Source organism: Hydractinia symbiolongicarpus, chromosome 6, assembly GCF_029227915.1.
Source record: "Hydractinia symbiolongicarpus strain clone_291-10 chromosome 6, HSymV2.1, whole genome shotgun sequence".
Taxonomy (NCBI): Eukaryota; Metazoa; Cnidaria; class Hydrozoa; order Anthoathecata; family Hydractiniidae; genus Hydractinia; species Hydractinia symbiolongicarpus.
The window spans coordinates 24,895,584-24,918,300 of NC_079880.1; the positions used below are offsets into that span (position 1 = coordinate 24,895,584).

The following is a 22,717-nucleotide window of genomic DNA, read 5'->3' on the forward strand; positions in this document are numbered from 1 at the left end:
TAAAAGTATTGTCCCCAATAGTTACTACCACTATATTTCAAAACAAAGCAAGTGCAATTAGCTAACTAGCTAGGTAAATAGCTGACAAAATGTGTGGTGAAAGGTGTAGTTTAAGCCATTTAGCTTTAGTTAGACTGGCCATTGCGCAGGGGCAAGGAAAACATCACTGTGAATACTTTTCTAATATTATCATTATGTTAGCTGTTAGTTACATCTACGTTAACCTTAAATTTACAAAAAAAAAAAATAAAATCCAACATCCACAAATTTCTACCACAAAGTTTTTAATTTTTTATCCACAATAAAGTTTTGTAGGGGCAACAATACTGATTTTTTTTCACTAAAATTACTAAATCTTCAGCCTCAGCAAACTGTTTTTGCAAAAATCTTCTTCAACATTTGACATATATAATCTTTTAGTTAATAATAAACACTTGATACAAACAAATTAATTCTTTCAAAAAACTCCAAAATTGCCAAAAAGGGGAATGGTGGGTCAAATTTTTCTGACAATAGGAAAAGGTTGGAAAGATATCAAAATTACATGCAAGTAAGAAAATGTTCTCTTTATACTTATTGACAAGAATTTATTTCAAATAAGTTGTAAACACATGCAAACACATGACTAACTCCTAAAATTTGTTGTGAACTTGTAAACTAAAGAAAAAAAACCCAAAAAACTCATGAAAACTTCTTTCTGCAAAAATCTATCTTTTGAAGATTGCCTTCATCCTCAAAATCTTTCCCTCAAAAAAAAAGTTAGCCAGAAAAAGTTGAATTAAAAAAAATAAATTCAATTTTAAACCCAAGGAGATTAACAATGAATCTGTTAGCGAAATTGGCATTAACATTTATCAATATATCTATATTCCAATATGTATATCAGTTCCTTATACATTGTCTTAACAGCACTCTTTAAGGAGCGCCAATAAATTAAAAAGTTATTTTCTAGCGTTTTATGATAAGTCAAAAAAAGATATCTTTACAATGAATCCAACTAATTATAAATCAGGTGATAAAAAAATCAAAACATTGAAATTGACGTCCCACTCTTACAAAAAGAGTTCATTGTGTGATTAACTCGTAACCGTATTTTTTTCTTGCTTTTTAAATTTATCCTCGTCCTAACGGACTCGGAAATTAAAAGCAAAAAAAAAATACTTGTTTGATTATTTCTTAATTAACAAACCACCCAAAACTTGCAGCGTTTTACGACAAAGAAGACATATATTTTACGGCAACATCAAAGATTGTTTTTCGGCAACATCAAAGGAAAATGAACATATCCACTTTGCCTGTTACAGACACACAGACACACTTAGCGTATTATTATATAGATTGCACTCGTGAACGTGCGATTAAATATACTAATCACCTTAGCATACAAATTTATTTGCTTTGTTTTGAGTGACTACAACTTAACTTGTGTTACGAAAAAGTTGTCGTTGTACCCGTTCTATAAAATTCACTTGATGCTTAAATCTTTCACGTAGCATCGTTGATTAGCAGCTTACGTTTTGTAATGACATCGAAAGTACCGAAAACAACGCTTTTATATAATACACCTTTACGATAATTCAATTGTACATGCGTTCCTACGGCTCTCCATCGTTTTACAATATCGGAAAAAAGGAGGTAAAAATCGTGTTTTTATGAGAGTTTGGTAGAGACTAAAGCGTTGTTTTCTCCAGTTTTTTAACTTCCGTCGTATCAATTTCTTTCAAATTTTCAGGAAACGTTAATAATAATAAAATACAACTGCTGTGTACTTTTCATTAAAAACAAAACGCGGCAAGAAAAGTTATCACGAAAAAACGTGTTTTCTCCTTAATAAACTCTTAAAGAAGTGTGATGTTTACCTCCTCCAATCGCAAAATAAGCTGCGATGGAGTGTTACTTTTCCAGAATTATCGTAAAGGTGTATTGTCAATCATTAATTGATGTTTTTAAATTTTTGTTATGATTTTTCAGACAGATAAGTCTCAATGATTTCAAAGTAGGTAGACAATCAATAAGATGATAGTAACAACACGTTAAACATAACTTAGCTAAAACTTTATCTAACAAAGATGGCGACACATAACGCTACAGATTACAAGAATCAAAGTCACCTTGGCCAAAAAGCAACGTTCTCCAGATTGGTATCAGGATTGGACATAAAACCAGGTTTCAGATGTCTTGACGTTGGTTGCGGACCTGGTAATTTTACTAAACTTTTAGTTGATCTTGTGGGAAAGAATGGATATATCCTTGGCATTGATCCTGATGAAGACAGGATTAGTCTTGCGAAAGAAACAAATTCTCATATCTCAAATTTGAATTTTTTGTGCATATCTGGTGGAAATTTGCCGGCTGATCTTCCAAAATTTGATGTTGTTTATTCAAGCGCCGTTCTGCATTGGATGACAGACGAAGAAAAGTGGAAAACATTTCAACGCATTTTCAGGTTGCTGAAACCTGGAGGTACATTCGCCTTTGTTACTGTTTTAGAATTACCCTATGCTTTTAAGGAGGTTTTTCGCTACGTCGAAGATAGGCGCACCGTTCCCCATTTTCTGTATACAGAACTCCCCAGCGTTTTAAAGTATAAACAAGAACTAACAGAGTGTGGATTCGAAGTTGTAAATATACAAGCTTTAGAGCACGCCTCTGTGTTTCAAACAACAGAGCAGTTTTTATCATGGCTACGCGCATCGATGCATACTGAAATTAACTTAGGTGAACTCTGTCAGAAACATCAGATTGACTTAAAATTTCAAAGCAACACAGATGGCGAATATGTTTTAAACTTTACTCGCATTTGGGCGTATGCTAAGAAACCAAACGCATTGTTCTGAAGATTTAGCATTTGCATCAATGGCAATCCTTATGTGAAATTATTGCTTGATGCTAAGAAATTAATGAAATTTTAAATTGTTTTGATAACTTATTTTTGTATGTAGGCCTGTTTACACTTGACTTAATAAAAGATGCTCGCAAAAAAATTTTTACTACCATAGTTGTTAATTTGTCTGTCTGAAAGTCATGCTACGGGCGGAGATTTTTTATATTTACACGAAATAACAAATGTGATATATTTTTAACGACTTGCGATTGCTGGCGCAGTAAATCGATCACAAAAGGACCCGAGCTAGTCAACGACAGCCATTTAGAAAACTGTAGTATACCCTTGCACCTTTAAGTTTAAGGCCAAGTAACTTGAAAACGATTTTTAATTATTAACATCATGAGTAACTAGGGACCACCTGTGGGAAAAATAGGAACAATTGTTGGTCAATCCACTCGGTTCAAAATACTCTTTGCAAATGTCACAGACACACGGACAGATAGACAGGAGTAGAGAATTAATATATCTGAAAAGGATGCCTTTTTTAAAATTATTTCATAAGGATATCATCGCGATAGTAAACTAAATTAAGTCCAAATTTTAGTCGATTAGTTGCCATGGTTACTCGTTGCTAGGCAAAATATGACATTTCAACGCTCAACAACAAACCACACAATTCTGGAGCTTGACTCATCTTCTAAGGACAAACGTCTTCCGACAAAAAGGCTAAAACAGGGCGAAGCTGGCAGTTTATCGGCAGAGTAACTAAAGGGCAGAAGTTTGATTTGGGAAGCGGGAGGTACCACCACTAGGCCGTACTAATACCTGCAGCGACAGAAGAAATTGTTAGGGTGTTTTGGTCTTAAGAAATCTTCATTCTCCTGGTTAAACGGCAAAAAACGATTTTAAAGTTGTTTTTTTGGGAAATCTTTCCTTGCAGATCGATAAAAGGATTACGGCAGCACTATTTTGACCTGCAATGCACAAAATACCTAAGACCTTGATGATGAGTTCACTTCGGAGGGTGCATCGTTAAGACAGCTTTCTGACTGCGTGTGAAGCACCACATTTAATATTCAGGGTTGTCATATATTGTCTTAGGAGGCTCCAGCGTATCATCTAGCAACTGCATGGCAACGGGCAAGAAAGCTGTCTAAAAATGCAAAAACGGTTGCTATGGGCGTTGCTATGCATATATATTTGCGGTTGGTTGGAAATATAACCGAAGTTTTTCATAAGCACTACTTGCCACATATTCTAAGATGAATTTGCTGTCAGAAAACGGCCAAAACATAATTATTGAAATTCGCTTATTTACTTCTATAGTAGCCACCTTAACCTAAATTAAAATATTGACGTTAAATTACTGTTATTGACATTTGAGACATAATTTTTTCGGCAGCATGAAAGGAAAATGAACACATCCACTTTGCTTGTTACAGATACACACGCACACACAGTCTCTGTATTATTGTATAGAAGCTATGTATTGTGATTGAGAAATTTTGGTACAACGTGTAACAAACTAAAGTTGAGAAGTTTTTGCTTACGATGACAGAAGAATCTGTGGCATAATTTCAGTTAAACTTTTACAATAAGAAGACTGATATTAAGTGTTAAATGTTAAGATAGCTCGTGATAACGTTTTTTTGCTTATTTTTTTTGAAAGGATTCTCATGTGATCTGATAGATAAAAACAAAATAAAAATTCAAATATGGCGGCACAGCATACACACGTTTCAAAACCAGGTGAAGAAAGCTTTTAAGAAACTGTTAAAGGCGACACAACGGATGTTGTTGTTATTGGGACGAAACACTTGTTGTTTAATGGCCCTGTATTTGTTAGTCCTGAAACCCAACACATGTTTTTTTCCATTCATACTTACATTACATTTATGGACACGATTTTGTAAAAGCGAGCTTAGATTCTAAGCTATGTATCAGAATAAAAAGGAAGGGAAAGTATGGAAATGTTTTCTGCATACAGGAAGTTTTTGCAGCCAAGTCAATCAATCATCAATGACAATAACTTGTGGTCCATTTCAGCTTGAGAAAGAAGATTTTCGCTTTCGCCTAGTTGATTCTGCCAGCATCATCCTAATATCTTTTGCCAAAGTTGGAGCGGATGAGTTTTGCTTCTTTTTCTTCCTTGAGCAGTCTCGACTTACTGTCAAAGCAATGTCGTTACAAAGTTAAATATACTTCCAAACTGGCTTCCTCATCTGGTTTAAATACAATTCGTTAGCAAGTTCTAAAGAGCGCTCTGTTAACTTTAAATGGAGTATAGTCAAGTTATTTGAACATAAAGGAAAAGAAATTACTGAAAGTGGGTGGAGAGCCGCAGGCATGTTGGTTGCCTTAAAACTTGGCCTAGAAAAGTTGCCTTCGATCGACTTCTTCGGTGATAATGCTCCAACGTTAAATGATGACTATCCTTGCCCTGTGAGATGCTACAGCGGGAGAAATTTTCGCTTTGATTGGCCCTGCCATTTGAATTCAGAGTGGAGAGAATATATGAAGATACTTACGTTATATTTCGACATGATGGTAGTACTGAAAATAAATAGAAAACTGTGTCCCGCCCCCTCGCCCTTTTCTGTAGTCGCGAGCATTTTTTCACGCAAAAATGCACTTTTTTGTCCCGATCATATTTTTTGCGGGATTTACAGAAATTCACGAATGTTTTAGCCCTTAAAGTAACTAAAAGTTAGAATAAAACAAAAAAATTGAATCACCTAAAGCAATTTAATAACTCCTGTTAGAATTATTCTTAGAACTTGAAACTAGCAACACAACTTTGTTTTATTAAGAAGAATCATTGCGCATAATTTGAACACGTGGTTAATCTGATTTCCCGGTTTTGTCGGATTTTACCCGAAAATCGGAAAAAATCGGATTTTCGTGCGATTTTTGGCACTTTTTTATGCGATCTAACTAAAAACCGGAAAATATGTTAAATAACTTTCATTTAGCTTTTAGAAACTTCAAACGGAAGGCAAAAATTCGCTTTGGGACAAAAATAATTAAACTTTAAGCAGATAGGGGCATTCTTAACAAAATTCAAGCTTCAGAGGGAAATTCCCTTACTCAAAAAATATGACCGCACCAGAAAAATTGTTGATTGAAATCAGAAAATACATATAATAAAGAAGATGAATTTGAATTCAAATACCGTAAAACGATTACACGTAATTGCGAAAACCCGTGGGCTTACGGGTTATCCAAAATTACGCAAAGCAGACCTTATTGCTTTATTAGAGACGCAGCCTACCCTATTCGCACCACAAGCCATGGACATTTTTGAAACACAAGAGATGCTAAGGACTCGTACTCAGAAAAACACTATAAAAGCTTATGTTCCCACATTCGAGGAAATGAATGAGTTTGAACGTCAAGAGCTGAAGAAAACTCGTCCAGTAATCAAGAGTAAGCTGCGGGATTGGTTAGGGTGTCTACTATCAAGCGCTGACCATATGCGGAGCGGTATAATTGAAGGAATATAGAGTTTCCAACATCCATCAAGGACATCAACAAATTTGAAAGAAACAATCCCGATATTGCCGTGAACGTTCTGTATGTAACGGGTAAAAGCTTTACTTTCCTGCGTGGATCGGCATTTAACGAATGTGAGAAGCAGGCTAATTTGCTACTAATTACCGATAAGAAGAGGAACCATTACGTAGCCATCAAAAATCTCTCACGGCTATTGAGTAGTGAGATATCAAAAAACCACGGCAAAATGCACTTTTGCATGAGTTGCTTACAGGGATTTCAAACAGTGAAAATCCCGCGATAAACATTATACATACTGCAAGGACAATGGAGCGGTAAAGATCACGATGCCCAGCGAGAAGGAAAAATGGCTATACTACCAGGATGGTCAGCAGCAATTCAAAGTACCCTTCGTTATAAACGCGGACTTTGAAAGCCTACTGATCCCGATGAAAGAGAATGCTCGGGATACCAAGACTAAGACGCTGAGCAAACATGAACTATGCGGTTGGCCTACATACAGTACCTTTGCTTATGGTGAGGTCCCTGATCCGCTATACAAGTGCAGGGGTGAGGGATGCGTAGAATTATTCGTTCAACACCTGGAAGACGAGGTAAAAAGGCTTTACTCGCTGTTTCCACAACAGCCCATGACTGCGCTGACAGAGATGCAGAAGAGGGATTATGATGCTGCTGAAACATGTCAGATTTGCATGAGGCCATTCAAAGATGACCCGAAGAATCGCAAAGTTCGAGACCATTGTCACTATACAGGGCTGTATCGAGGAGCAGCCCATAATACCTGCAACCTCAAGTATAAAATACCCAATCATGTACCAGTCATATTTCACAACCTGTCGGGCTATGATGCTCACTTGTTCATCCGTGAATTAGGGAAGAAGTACGACACTCAGGATGATTTTAGAAGCTTATGAATCTCTCGGTCTTTGGGAAAACCATGGAGAATATACGGAATCATCGGAATATCAAGCTAGTAACGAATAAAGCCGCATATACGAAGCTGACCATGCAACCAAATTTCAAGAGCGGCACTTGTTTTAGTGAGAACCTCATGGGTGTTAAAATGGGTAGAATGGGAATTAAGATGAACAAGCCCGTGTATATTGGTCAAGCTATTTTAGATCAATCAAAGACCATCATGTATAACTTTCACTATGATTATATGCAACCAAAATATGGTAGCAAACTGCTGATATGTTACATGGATACTGATTCATTTATATAAATATAAGAACGGAGGATTTTTACCGCGACATTGCCGATGATGTGGAGGCACGTTTTGACACGAGTGCCTATAGCAAAGATGACAACAGACCTCTCCCCATCGGCAAAAACAAGAAAGTCGTGGGCCTTATGAAGGATGAACTTGGGGGCAAGCCTATGACACATTTTATCCCATTGAGACCGAAAGCTTATGCATGAAAAGGCCTCACGCAAGATGGTGGAGATCGTAAGGCCAAGGGCGTGAAGAAGACCGTGACCAAAAATGTATCACATTTGAAGATTACGAGCAATGTCTGAAGGAAGGCATCGATATTAACAAAACTTGGCGGTGTATTAATAACAAAGGCCATAATATATACACTCAGGAAGTGAATAAAATTGCCCTGAATAGAGCTGACGATATAACGACACTTGCCCGAGGCCATTACCGGTTGAAAGAGAAATAAAACAATGGAGGCATTGTTATTAATCGCAGTGCTACTACCTTATGTCTGTATCATCCTTGGTTATTTGAAATATAGACGAGTACTAATAAAGATGTCTGAACTAGCTGATATTTTTGATGTTGCCACCTATAGATAAGCGCCAAGCTCTCAAGGATACTCGCAAATCCAAGCCTCAATTTTTAGCGAAAAAATATACTGAGGCATTCCTGGACAAAGCATCAGATGAAACAATCGATAAAATACACGCTGAATTCATTGAAAGAGAACTCCAGGAAAAAGGGCAGAAAACTGCCTTGGCCCTTTCAACCCATGCGATAAACTTGTACACTAAGGCAATAGGAAATATTGTACCGCTCGACAGTCCCGAGGCTCTCCGTGATGATTTAGAAAACGATCCTATTATCTGCGAATCTATGACCGATCTTGGAATTCTCGTCTATACGGCGTTCGGAAATTTTTTAGCGCCGCTGTTGGTAGCCGCTCATACAATTAATCATACGCAGATGTCTAAACAGGGTTCCCCGAATCGGGGGAACCGGTGAATGATACAAACCCTCCATCATAAAAAAATGAAGTGATTTATAAGTTTATAAGATTTATAAGCGGCTTATAAAAAATGAGCAAAGAACAACCGCAAGAAGAGAGAGTTATAACAAAGCCAGTAAAGCACCCAGGGAGAGTCGCACAGGGTCACAAGTTAGCCGCACTGATGAAGAAGAGGAAAGAAGATCTTAAACAACAAGAGGGTGCTGTACAACCTCCAGTCAGCGTGTTCTCGATCTTTTGGAGCATGAATACCGACACCATTTCCAAAACATCGTAATTTTGTGTTCAACGATCCGGTGGAACACAACGTACTTGGAAAGACCATCGCTTTGGAAGGATGATTATGTGTTTTTGATAGAACCGCAGGATCAATTGTTTGAATGGATTAAACGGTTATCAAATGTCCTTGCCGGTGAGAGCACACTCTTCATAGTTGATGACATGATCGCGGATGAATCTCTCGACAAACGAAGGCAACCCTTACTTGAGCTCGCAGTCTCTGGGAGACATCGTCGGCACAGCCTCTGGCTCCTAACTCAGAGTTATACCGCAATTCCGAAAAACCCGAGGAGACAGAAAAAGCAGTTGTTCATGTGGTACCCGCACAAAAGGAGTGACATGAAATTGGTGGATGAAGAGAAAAACATAATTAACGACTGGGGAGTGATCAAGAGTCAACTCAAAAAATCCAAACATGCCTGTTTGTATATTAGACTGGACCATCCTCGGGGATGGAGGATATTAGAATATATATGTCATACAAACATCAATTAAAAAATCAGCTTGATGCCTGTTACGAAGAAATGGATAGGATACCACATTTGGAGCGGAGCATAGAGGCCCTCCAGGAAGAGCTTCGTGATGTTCTGGAGAGAGAGAAAATCCATAGGAATACCAAGTATTTTTTCATAACCGTCCTACTCATTGTGACCCTGGTTGGGGTAATGTAAATAATAAAATGTCTTGTCTTGTTGAATTTAACATATTGCCTACCACTAAGACCCTATTCGATGTTCAAGGTAAACCCATGTTTAAACGTGCTGATCTGGGGAGGTTCTTGGGTTTTGCTAATATTGTGGAGGGGTATCGAGATATTCCCACCATCTCCCGTGATGAAATGGGTATGGTTTCAAACCAGGCCCTTGGAAAAACTTTAAATCCTCATGATGCCTTCATGACATTAAATGCTGCTCTTGAGATTTGTGCGCGTTCAAGAAAACCAAAAGCACTTGAGGTCATGAAATATTTGGCGTTAAAAGGTATTGAAAAAATAGAGGAAGCTATCGAGGAAAAGGATATGACGTTGGCAATACTAAGCGATGACCTCCAGGAAAGAGAGAACCAGCTCTATCTACGAACATTGGAAATAGCAGAACTCCGCCAGAGATATGTACCACATGCCAATGATGCGGGCAAGGATAACGTTATAATGATTTTTCGCAAACATACAACACATGACGATGATAAATATCACCATCTTACAGACTATTGCGCCCGTGTACAAAGACGTGGTATTTTAAAGAAAAGACGATGGATCCGTGTTCAATTTGCTGAGTCCGAAGAGATTGTTGTAATCGATAACGCCAATGGCGTGCATGCCTTTAATAGGTTTGAAGAGGAAGGACATATGGAGCGATACATATGCCATTTTAGGTGCATTGATCTTACTCGCGACGACTTATACGATTTAGGTGATCCAGCATTAGAAGATTAGAGACACTTATATGTTTTTGTAGCTCATAAGAACTACAAAAAATCGATTACCAATTTTTAACATGGAGGTACTTCTACATCCTCTGGTATCTTATATATTAATTCCGACACGGAAATCACGGGTCACTTTCTTATGACGTGGCTGTACGCTTAAATTTAACTAAAAAGATTAGGGATGTACTTCATAGAAATCGCACATAAGGTGTAAATATATAACCCGCTGCTAATAACGATATAAATATATATACCCTTATGCCAAAAAACTCTATGTTAGCATATATATATAGGTATCGCTACATATGAAACGGTATTAGATATTCACAAAGCATACGGACTGTTAAATGAAGTTCCTAGCATAAAACGGAAATTGTGTTTACGAAAAAGATGGCTGTTTTTTTTGAGTATTCTCTACTCTTTCATTCAAAATAAATCTTTAAAAAAACATTTGAAGAAGAGCATGGTTTTATAAATTAATCATAGCAAGGTTCTGTAAGGTTTTTTCATGTTTTATTTTCAGTTTTGATTATATTATTGTTGCCAGACATGTTTTATAGCTAGCATCATAAAAAGCCAAGCACCACCAACAACTGGCTAGCTAGCTAGGAATATATATATATATGTAGCCATGTTCTTTATACCTAGCTAAGTCTCCAGTTTATATTTAAGTGACTAGCTATTAGCTGCTGTAGCTAGCTAATGCTAGCTTTAAACTAAAGATTCCCAGTATATATATTCCCACAAAACCCATCAAACGTTATTAACCCTGAAAATTTTAAACATTTTCCTGTTTTTTTTTTGGTTTGCGAAGTTCTTTTCCTCCAAATATTCTGAAAATAAAGTTCAGAAATTACTTATTTTTAAAATGTAAATTTAATTTGCTTCAAATTGTGGTTTTGACATTTTCATGTAAGAATTTGTGGGCAAAAACCTTAATCAGCATGCTAAAAGAACTGACTTTTCTTAATTTAGAATTACTAAACACAACCATTTTCTTACATTTAGTGTAAACTTTTGTGCGTATGGGTTTTTGTGCGTTATATTTAATACACCAAAAGAGCTACTTTGTTGATTTCAATTTTATACTCTTTGTAAGCTATTTTTTTCTTCTTTTTGACATTTTGAATTAACTTATTGTTGTAGAAGGCATATAATATACATGCATATAAAAAAATGGAATTTTGCAAATTTCTGTTTTACCACTCAATTTTTACATTTTATAAGTTATTTGGAACAGAATGGTATGAAATAGACCGAAATACCTGATCTTAGTTGTTTTTAATTTGCAGGCTGTGTCTGTAACTTTAAGGGGAACATTTGGTGGAAGACAATGGCATGACATATACTGATAGAACTGATTTTTGTTGTGTTAGATGTTATATCTGAACCTTTTTGACATTTTATGTTAATTTTGCGAGGAAGGACCATATATATATACACAGAAGAAGAATTCAATTTTACACCTTGCAAGCTTTGTTTTTCTATGTTTTGTATAAATTCTTACTGGGGAGGACTCCGTGCAATATATCGAAATGACTGATCCTTTGATGTGTTCTAAATCGTATATAGTTTTGGAAATTTTGTGGAAATTTTTGATTGCTGTTGTTTAACATGACTCATTATGACTTATATATATATTTTATGAAAATTTGTGACAGAATACTATGTGAGATTTGAAATTTTGTTTACTTTATTGATGGTAAAACAGCATGCAAATTGCTAAAAGGACTTTATTAATTTTAGATTTAAACACCGTTATTTTGTTGGCATTTTGTCTAAAGTTTGGTGAGGAAGGACCGTATGCAATATATCAAATAATGTTTTATTGCATTATAATTTATCCTTGCAATCCCTTTTTAACACCTTAGATAAAAATTTCTACTTAGGCAAAATTTATTGTTTATTTTTCACATTTTGTGTCAACCTTTGGCAGGGTTTGCAATAAACTAACTGATTTTAACATATACAATGAGAGAGATTTGTGTTTGACATTGATCAGCTTTTTTGTATATATGTGGCGTTTTGAGTGATTTAAATTTTATGGGTGAGATGTATGTTGAAATGCTTTTAAAAACTTTTTTCCGAATAATTTTCGCATTTGTCAGATGGTCAGAGCAAGTAATTTTAGTAGATTTAGATTTTAAACGTCACATACATACTGCAGTTGTTGAAAACCTTTAATTTTTTTGGTCATTTATATAATAATGCAGATGGAAGATGCGCACTGCTGTATTGTTTGTTTTTTGATGGACATATATCTGCTACATAAAATAAATGAAATACTGTGGATTCTTCCACGGGAAACAGCTAGTTAGCATTAATTCCTCTGACACAAAACTTCGATGAGGTCCATCTGACAAGTAGTATAACAACCTCGTACCGGTTACAATACGGTCGAGTCTGTACTTGCTCCAAAAGGCATCTGTTGCGCGTCTTTTCGAATCCTTGTGTTCCTCGCCGGGTTGCAAGAGGTACAAATATAGGCCGTCGTCGGGTAGAGGCTTTTCCTCGGGATATTCCTCGCTTTTCGCGAGTGGCACATCATCAAGCTTTATAGCCTTGAAGGTTTCATATCGATCATGGTAGTCTTGGTGTTGTTCATGCTTTTCACGATAGTGTACACGTGTTTCACCCATGTGGTACTCTGTTCGTAAGTGACCAGCTCTTGTGCGTCCTGAGGTTTGAATAATCTCTCCGCAAGCACCTTGTTGTAGGACTCCACGAAAGCCGTGAAAGTGTGATGGTATTTAGTAGTTGCCCTTTTGATCTCGACACTTTGGCTCTCCAACAACTTTGTCACGTCCGATTTAAAATCACTACCGTTGTCACATTGGAAGATACTCGGATAACGCAGAGGTTCTGCTTTATAAATGTCGCGGAGCATCTCCGCTACTTCACTAGCCTTTTTGGTTCTCAGGGGCCGAGCCACCTTATACCTCGAGGCTACATCGATACCCGTCAAAATGTATTTGTACGTATTGCCATAGACTTTGTCATGGGGCATGTACAAGAGATCAAATTGGTGGATCTCATTAGGTTTTGTAATGGTAAAATGTCGGTAATTGATACGTTAAGGGCCTTTGATATGTCTGAGCCACAGGAGTTGACGAGTCAGCCAGTGTATAACTTTCTTTTTGGAGAGACTACTCTGCTCGCTGAGTAATTTGATGGCCTTGTGTCCGATCCATAGATTTTCTGGTTGGTAATAGATGCTGCTTAGTTTTTCAGCTTCCTTCTCGGTAACAATATGTTTTACTTTCGACATATTTATTACATATCGAAAACGTTCTGCATTACATGTATTTATACGCCGCAAAACCGAGGAGAGCCAAGGAGCCAATAATGAAGGTGAGTTCACCTTCCTGCTGCTGCTTTGAGGGTGTATAAAAATCAGATAATTTCGGAGCCCTTTCAACGGTGGCTATGAAATATTTTCACATTTCCTTATCAAGCTCCTTCAGGCTCTGCCCTGCAGCACGTTGTTCTTCACGCCGTCTATTATATTCGTCTATCTTCCTTTGACGATGCTTTACCCACTGGGCTTGGGCAGCTTGTAATTTCTCGACCGCTAAGTCATGGCGTTTGCGTTCCGCTTCCCCGTGCCCACTGAGTTTACTGAATAAGAAGTTACTTCCTGAAAACGCGAGAGCATTAATAGGTGCCCCGGCACCCATAATCGCCAAGGTTGCCATGTTTATTCTATAGTTTATGAGCCATAGAATAACGCGTGATACTGAATATTTGGTCTTAATACTCGTCACTGTGAAACCTGCCATCCAGGATATTGACCTAACCATCCATTAAGAGATACACGTAACACCTTATATCACCCGTGCCGTCAGCCTTCTTCGTCATGTGGAGAGTGATACCGTCCGACAACCTTTGTAGGGGTTTTCCAGACCCGTGTAGGCTGTGATCGTCAGTTGCTCTGAAGTCGACGAACAGCGCATATCTTTCAGTAAAAAACTGTCCAATGCTCACTGTGGAATCATGGGATCCCAGCAACGCAGCAACTTGTTCTAGCCCTGGGAAACATCGCGTGGCTATAGAGCTCGTTTGGTTCGCCCTCTACGACTATACCGACCGACGATATGCAAGGATTATAGAATTTTTCATTATTACCAGCATATGCCTCAACAACGGCCAAATCCTGGAATAAGAGTAAAATGCCTTTCAGAGACTTAGCCGGTGTGTCGATTTGCAAGTTGTAACTCGTGTCATTTTTCTTCATCATAAAAACTTTGCTACGGAGCACTCGTTTGTACGGTAGAGCCTATCTCAAATACCTTGAAATCATGCGATCGCGAGCTCCTCGTTTACAACCTTGTCGAATTCTAGGCAAATGTTGCTGATCTTGTTGGCAGCATCGGCTGGCTTGACCGCCGTTGAGCCTACCGCTGGGGTTCCAAAGTCCTTGATGACCTGATCATATGGTGCGAAATGGATGATAAACTGGAGCCTGTCGTGTAAGCCTGCTTGGTAGAAGGGCAAGTCTCGTGTCAACGAGAAAATCCTGCCGATAGGAATACAAAACGTGTTGCCGTAAGCTGCTACAATCGCCTTTTCCTCGTTATTACCAACATGGTTGCTGGCTTTGACTTGGAGGCTTCTAATTGTCCCGTCGTTGTCGTTGATACCTTCTAAAATCAGGTTGTTATTCCTCATATATTTTGGGAGCCAGAGACCCCTATACGTCGCCAGTATGTTAAAATCTTGTATGTTTTGTATTTCGTTACCATTCAGGCTAATTCTAAGATTTTGCACAAATGCTTTGCCTATATTTGAAACTATGGTACGCTTGCTATTTGTAGCAGTCAATTCCAAGTCGAACAACAACTTGATTGAGCCGGAAAATATCACATCTTACCAAGGTTCGGTACGTCAACGTGGAGATCCTCATTTGGGCCTATGGTGCTGGGTATGTGGCTGATCTTCACCCTTTGTTTTTTCCCTTTCATGCCATACATCTTTTTACCTCCTTGTGCGGGTATAATTTTGTTCCAAAAATACTCTTTTATTTAGATAGGCTGGTGGTTAAAATAAATGGCTGATAATCCGGGATATGAAGGAGACTTTGAAGGTATTCAGATGGATGATCTTGGGCCGAGAATGTCTCTAGTGAACTCCTTGTGTTGCAGGAGTTCCGTGGGCTAGAAAACGTGCAGGGATCCAGCACAGCGGGAGATACACTTGATAGAATAACTAAATCTATACTAGAGGAAGAGGTAAGTGCTTTCTACACACATCTAAATAATCAAGACCTGGGACCTCTGGATTAAACCGGGATAGATATCAATATCACCAGGGGTAGCTTTACACGTGAAGGAGAACAGCGTTTTCTCAAAGGTATAAGGCTTACGAAGGAGAATGGGTTGGGGTTCCTAGCATTAAGTACATTACACAAATATGGCCTTACGGCTCAAGATATTCGCGATATGGGCTTCATCAAGTATGTCTCTACCCCCAATAATGGTGGTCGGGCACAGGTTCATAACCTTGCGCTGGAGGATGATGTTCTTGTTAAGAAGGGTGAGGAGACTTCGGGTAAAGAGGAGGGCGAGACGATTGAAAGGAAAACAATTGATAGCATTCAAAATTTTGCTCGTGACATAGAGGGTTATGCAGATACTTCGTTCGCGTGCATCGACGATGAGATGAGACCCCTGATATGACAAAGTTAAAGCTCGACATTGAAAACCTGCAGAAGACTATTAGGGGTGTGAAGGATAAACTTGTACATTATAATAGCGAGATAAATACGAAAGAGGGTAAGTTGAAAGAACTTAAAAAGCAGAAGCCCGGGGTACAAAGGCTTCAGGATAATAATGATCTTGAGAAGGAATTGAAGAAATTGAAGGAAGATAAGAAGGATGAACTAGGTAGGCACGGTATTTCCTCCGAGGTTTTTAAGCAACTGAAGTCCATTAAAGCCGAGCTGATGAAAATCGCTGGGGACGATCTATCCCTACGAGAAAAACTCAGCATTCTATTCAAAGAGCAAGGGATAACTATAGCAAGCATCGTGAGTGCCATTGGCTTGCTCGTGTCGACCTTGGTCCTAGCACTCAATGGTGGTGGGGCAGCAGGTGCAGCAGGACGAAGTGCCGATGACAAGGGGTTTGTGAGAAAACAATTGGAGCGTCTCGGGAAATTTTTAAAGTACCTTGCTGGCAAAGCGGGAGCTGCTTTGCCGGGAATTATTGGTACGATCGTATCATTCTTCTTCCGGGTAGCAGCCAAGGTTGTGGAGTTCGCGGCAAAGCACTTGTATATGGCCATAGCAGGTGCTGTAGGTATCATCGTTGCCTATGTAGGTAACAGAAGGAGTGGGAAGAGATCGTAGATTATCCTGGTAACTTACCAGATGACAATCTTAATGTTTCATCCATATATAGGTGATAATTAGCAATATCCCCACAGTGATAATTGTAGCCTTAGTTTCTTCATGAGCTATTGCTGACGATGGAGCTGGTGGGGTATGCATCCTTGGTACCTTGGAGGGTTGACGTTGATGATGCTTCCTTGGTATGGGCTTGGCAACAGCATGTGGAGCATTAATATTGGGATTGATACCAATCTTGAAATGGTCCTGAGTGATCAGGATCTTGTTGTTAAATCCAGCCACATTTCCGATCCTCAGGTTCATATCGCTTGGGATCATATATGCACCATGAGCTACCGAGAAGTCGACTTTGCTTCGGGCATACCTTAGAACGTTCTGAAACTCCGCAATCTCTCGACCTGTATTTGTAGGCCTAATCACCAGCTGTTCAAAGGTTGTGAGGTATAGCCGTTGTGCATCAATAAAACTACCTTGATTCCCAATGATCGAGGACCTTGCATTTGCTTGACTTTCGAGTATGAGATAAGCATAATATCTAACGCTTTGTGACAACTTTTCTATGCCGATACGTGTAATACCCTGACTTTTCTCTATTATCCACCTCGACCATGAATTTTAATCGAAGTAACTAGGTCCTGCACCGGGGAAGTCTTTGCGAGTAGCTTGCCAGAAGCTAAAATATTGAACGGATTGTTCGTGGAATTAAATCGGGAGGAGCCAGGCAACGGTACCTCCAGCTCCTCGAGTATGTTCCGGATTTGAAAATACACATGGAATCGATACACGGCACGCACAAGGGGTAATGGAGACCTTAGGTGTTGCATTGATATCCCACAACCTGATGTTGCACAAAATACAGCGAAATTTAGCTGCGTTGACCAAAGGTTGAAGGGGTGATGTTTCCATTCATCAACCGGAGGGTTAGCATGGAAAACATAGTCCAGAAACATATCAGGAAATTGTACTTTAAATGACGAGCCCTTTGCGTCTATTACTATATCCTGCACAATGAGATCAGTGCTTTTAAGTTGTTCCAAATACCTGTTATGGTTTGCGGTTTACTTTGCCTGTGGGTTATACGAGTAAATATTCATTGTTTCTTTTAAAAGAAACATGCAACAGTTATATATAACCGATATATCTAAGCCGATAATCTTTGACGAATACCTGAGCGAGGATACCAGGATCGCTCTTAAATCGCCAACATGGCTAAATATCTATAGCAACAACGACTTTACCATTCGAAAAGTAGGGTCAGTACAGGATGAGCTAAGGATTGAAATCATGAACGGTTTGTATAAAATTGAAGACATAGCAGCCATCGTCAATACCCAAGCGCAGGGCAAAGTACAGCTTTTTGTATTGAAAAATATCATATGTAGGATCCGTGTTCATGATGGATATACATTAGTTTTTGGTGAAACGCTCCACAAACTCTTGTGTTTCACATTTGACCCACGCAAGAAGTACTACCAAAAGGGTGACTATGATGCACCGTATAAAACAGACGTGTATCAAAGATTAAGGCTAACATGTCACCAATTAGATGAAGACCCTGCCCTGCTCGATGGGAAAAAATCAAAAACTCTAGCGGTACTACCAACGAAGGAAAACACCTGGGGAAATATGCTTACTTGGAGTTTTGATAACGTCGTATATATACCCTTGAAAGGATCCACTGATCGTCTCGAGTTCATGTTGACGGATGAATACCACTCGCATAAAAACGTTTCATTCGTAGGCCTAACGATGGTTATACTCATAAAATAAATGAATGATGATGTTATGAAATTATACCCAAGCCTACCGCCGAGTGCGCCTGATCAGGAGCCTGATGAAAGTCAGGTCTATCGGTTGAAGAAAATCGAAGAGATCGAAATATACCTACGAAATGAAGTCAAACAACGTGAAAAGCTATCGAAAAAAATTGGAATGCATGGTACCTGGATCCATTATATGGACCACAGATTACTCGCCATAAGCGTGATCACGAGCGGTATTGGTGTTGGAAGCCTGTTGAGTGGTATTGGAGTTCCTCTGGCAGTGGCAATGGGTGGGATCAGCATTGCCGTTGGATTGGGACAGACTGCCTTAAAACAAGGTGGGAAGAAGCTGAATTATAAACGCAAAAAGCATGATAATATAAGATTATTAGCGGAAACGAAGCTGAATAGTATTGTCGATTGGATTTCGAAGGCCGTCGAGAATGGAGTGATAAGTGACTACGAATTTACCCTTGTTATGCAAGAGAAGCAAAAATATATGCTGCTAAAGGAGCATATCCGTCAGCGTACTAAAAAGATTGTGGAAACGATCAATGAACAAGAAAGGCAGCAATTAGTAGCAAAAGGTAGAGAAGAGGGTAAACAGGAGTTGTTGAAAAAACTACAGTCTGTGCAATATGTAAGCGCTACCTAGATGAACCGCCTAATTCATAAACTAAGTTGTTCGTTAACAAATTAGACGATACCCACAACCTCACCGGTAATTGCATCAATCATTAGGTCACCTTCGTAGATTATATTTCGTTTTTGTTTTGTTTCCAAGCCTCTGATGTACTCCTCCAATATTTTCATAGTTGTTATTTCTAGGCATGATTTACAACAAGGCCCAAGGGTTTGTGTCGAAGCGTGCGTAGATTTTATCTTATTAATCGTAGCGATAAGATCAGATTTTTTAACGGTTGAATACCCACAGATCCCTAATTCTCTCGCTTCTCTTTTCAATTGTTCATTGTTTATTTTGTATGCAATGTTGTATACAAAAAATCTATCGAGTTTTTACTATACAACGACGAATATTTCCTCGTCATCTGAGTTAATAAGATGTCGTGTCCTTAAGGGTTGTTGAACAGGCTTATATTTACACTCCTCCAAAAGGACCTGCAGATAATTTTTAGATCCCTGTCGATAAATGCTGGATAGCTTGATGATAGCCGTACATTCACACGGCTGCTTTTCAGGTACTGGTTTGTTATAAAAATCAGTGGTTATTTTGCTATCCCATTCCTTGACCTTGGTACTAATATATCTACCATTCTTAACCGATGAGGTCGTGAACTCACTACCATACAATTTCTCGATCCTGGCTAAGATGATCTGATATTTCTCCAGCCATTCATGATGATAATGCATATCAAATGACATGGTAAGCGAAGATTCATCATCGTATCTGGATGCACCATTGCTATATAGGCCTCTCGGTGTTATGATCAATAGTGATGATATCTTGTTGTTATGTTTATAACCAATGACAAATCGCTCATCCTTGCCTTTGTTGGCTTTAATTGGATCGTTAAGTACGATATTCTCAATTTTAACATCATCTTAGTACTGTTGGTTCGCTGTAGAAATGCTTGGTTTCAATATTATTTCCATAAAATTTGAACATTTATTTATGGAACTTGGACTCCATCTACGGATTGTTACAAGCACAGTAACCTCCGTTATACGTTTTATACATCATATAGTGCTGCCAGCACAGCATTTTTCCACATATAATTAGCCTCCGTCCACATTTGCATCTATCGTATTTATCGAGATAATTCCACATTCATCACAATATTCAATCATCATGCTTTATTTCTTGTAACCATGGCTCTGAAACGATCCGGAATATATTCGATGATCTTAGGATATTCGCGAACTGCTCGGTCACACATTTCCTGCGTCTTGAAATGATCGGGTACCAACATTAATGTCCAGGGATATTCACGAACTACGGCAGTACACATTTCCTGTGTCTTTAAATGATCGGGTACGAACATTAGTGTCCATGAATTAGCACGAACTATTCGATCAGGCATTATGAGATGATCATTAATGGACATCTTATTATTATACACTAAGATCCATCAGCAAAGTTTTTGGTGTGGTCATAGTTTGAGTATGAGAATTCCCCCTATTCAATTCTAATTTTGTTGATGTCAGCATATATACTAAATATGCTATTGCGCATGATGTTATGATTTTGTGTTGGTGACTTGCATTTATATATCATATTATTTTGTGTTGGTGACTGGCAGATGACTTAGGGAATTTCCCTTTGGTCGACGTCGTCTGCACCAGAACGAACATTTCTCTATCTCTGCTTCTGATGACGTCACAAAAAATGTGCTGACACAAGCAAAAATTTAATGCTGCCATTTTGTTTCTTTTATGACGTACTATAAGTGTGCCAAGTTTGATTCAATTTGTACAACCCTATGAAAAGTTATTGAGGGGGAGGGGGCGGATATAGTATATCATAGTATGTTCGAAAAACGCCGGACCGAATAGGGTTAAAATCTCGTGTTTATATCAACGAGCTCTGGGGTCGAGAGTGGATCTTGACAATTAAAACAAATAAAAAACTAACTTTCAATGTGACTGAAAGAATGTGATGTCGATAAACTGACTTAGTAGCACCCCGTCCATAAATTTCTTTAAAACTGTTTCATTTAAATTTAATTTTTCTCAGCTTAAACCAACTAAATTTTTAAACCAACCGAATTTTTACATTCTGTTTAAAGTATGTGACAGCCAAACAAAAGTTATTCAACATATCTTCCGGATTATACATAGCTCGTTTGAATGAAGGCCCAAAATTGCCCGAAAATCCGTTTTTTCTCGATTTTCGAGTAAAATCCGAAAAAATCAGGTAATCAGATTAATTATGTGACAAAAATTTTCAGAAATCCGTCCTCCCCACTAGACCGTTACCTTGCACAGATGTACGTCTTGTTTTTTCTTTAACTATAAAGAAATGCCTATCAAAAACCTTGACGCGCGAGTGCCAAATTCTGCAACCTATTTTCCCCTAGGCTTACGTCTTTTTAGTTAATCTAAGAAAGAGACCCTCAGAACAGGTATGATTTTCTGCGTATTTTAACTAAACGAGAATTTTCCGAAGATGTTATTGGTAACTTCATTTTGATTTTTAAATTTAAACATGTTAATATTAGAACATTTTCATGGCGGCTTAAAAGTTCACACTTTTTCAGAAACAATAGAAGTGCAAATATCTTTTACAGTTTCCGCGGGAAAAATGATAACAAATTCTAAAACTTCGAGTATAAATTTAACAGTCACGATGACAACTAACAAGGGTTTATGGCCCAAGAGACTAAAAAATTAGGAAACAGCAACGCAAAAACATTGAAGAATCGAAATGAAATTGAACGGGCAAATCTTTTGCGAGTTGAGATATTTCTGCCCGCTAAGGGGTAACCATGACAACAAACAAAACAAATCTTTAACTCGATTTTGCAGTACCGTCGTACGTTGTGGTTTAAAGGCTTACTTCCACCTGACTGCATTTTCCGCTATAGCGTAAAACTCAAGAGCTTTCTTTGATAACACGGGCGGACTCGGGCGAATTAATAAGATGTCGTGTCCTTAAGGGTTGTTGAACAGGCTTATATTTACACTCCTCCAAAAGGACCTGCAGATAATTTTTAGATCCCTGTCGATAAATGCTGGATAGCTTGATGATAGCCGTACATTCACACGGCTGCTTTTCAGGTACTGGTTTGTTATAAAAATCAGTGGTTATTTTGCTATCCCATTCCTTGACCTTGGTACTAATATATCTACCATTCTTAACCGATGAGGTCGTGAACTCACTACCATACAATTTCTCGATCCTGGCTAAGATGATCTGATATTTCTCCAGCCATTCATGATGATAATGCATATCAAATGACATGGTAAGCGAAGATTCATCATCGTATCTGGATGCACCATTGCTATATAGGCCTCTCGGTGTTATGATCAATAGTGATGATATCTTGTTGTTATGTTTATAACCAATGACAAATCGCTCATCCTTGCCTTTGTTGGCTTTAATTGGATCGTTAAGTACGATATTCTCAATTTTAACATCATCTTAGTACTGTTGGTTCGCTGTAGAAATGCTTGGTTTCAATATTATTTCCATAAAATTTGAACATTTATTTATGGAACTTGGACTCCATCTACGGATTGTTACAAGCACAGTAACCTCCGTTATACGTTTTATACATCATATAGTGCTGCCAGCACAGCATTTTTCCACATATAATTAGCCTCCGTCCACATTTGCATCTATCGTATTTATCGAGATAATTCCACATTCATCACAATATTCAAT

At 38.2% G+C, this 22,717-nt stretch overlaps 1 protein-coding gene across 1 annotated transcript; it reads left to right on the plus strand.

Annotated features, from left to right (window-relative positions):
- Nucleotides 1-1,845: 1,845 nt before the first annotated feature.
- Nucleotides 1,846-2,978, plus strand: LOC130647306 (uncharacterized methyltransferase sll0829-like). Its single transcript, XM_057453102.1, has one exon. It carries the CDS (start codon nucleotides 2,070-2,072, stop codon nucleotides 2,835-2,837), a length of 768 nt encoding a protein of 255 aa, XP_057309085.1. The 5' UTR covers nucleotides 1,846-2,069; the 3' UTR covers nucleotides 2,838-2,978.
- The last annotated feature ends 19,739 nt before the right edge of the window (nucleotides 2,979-22,717 follow it).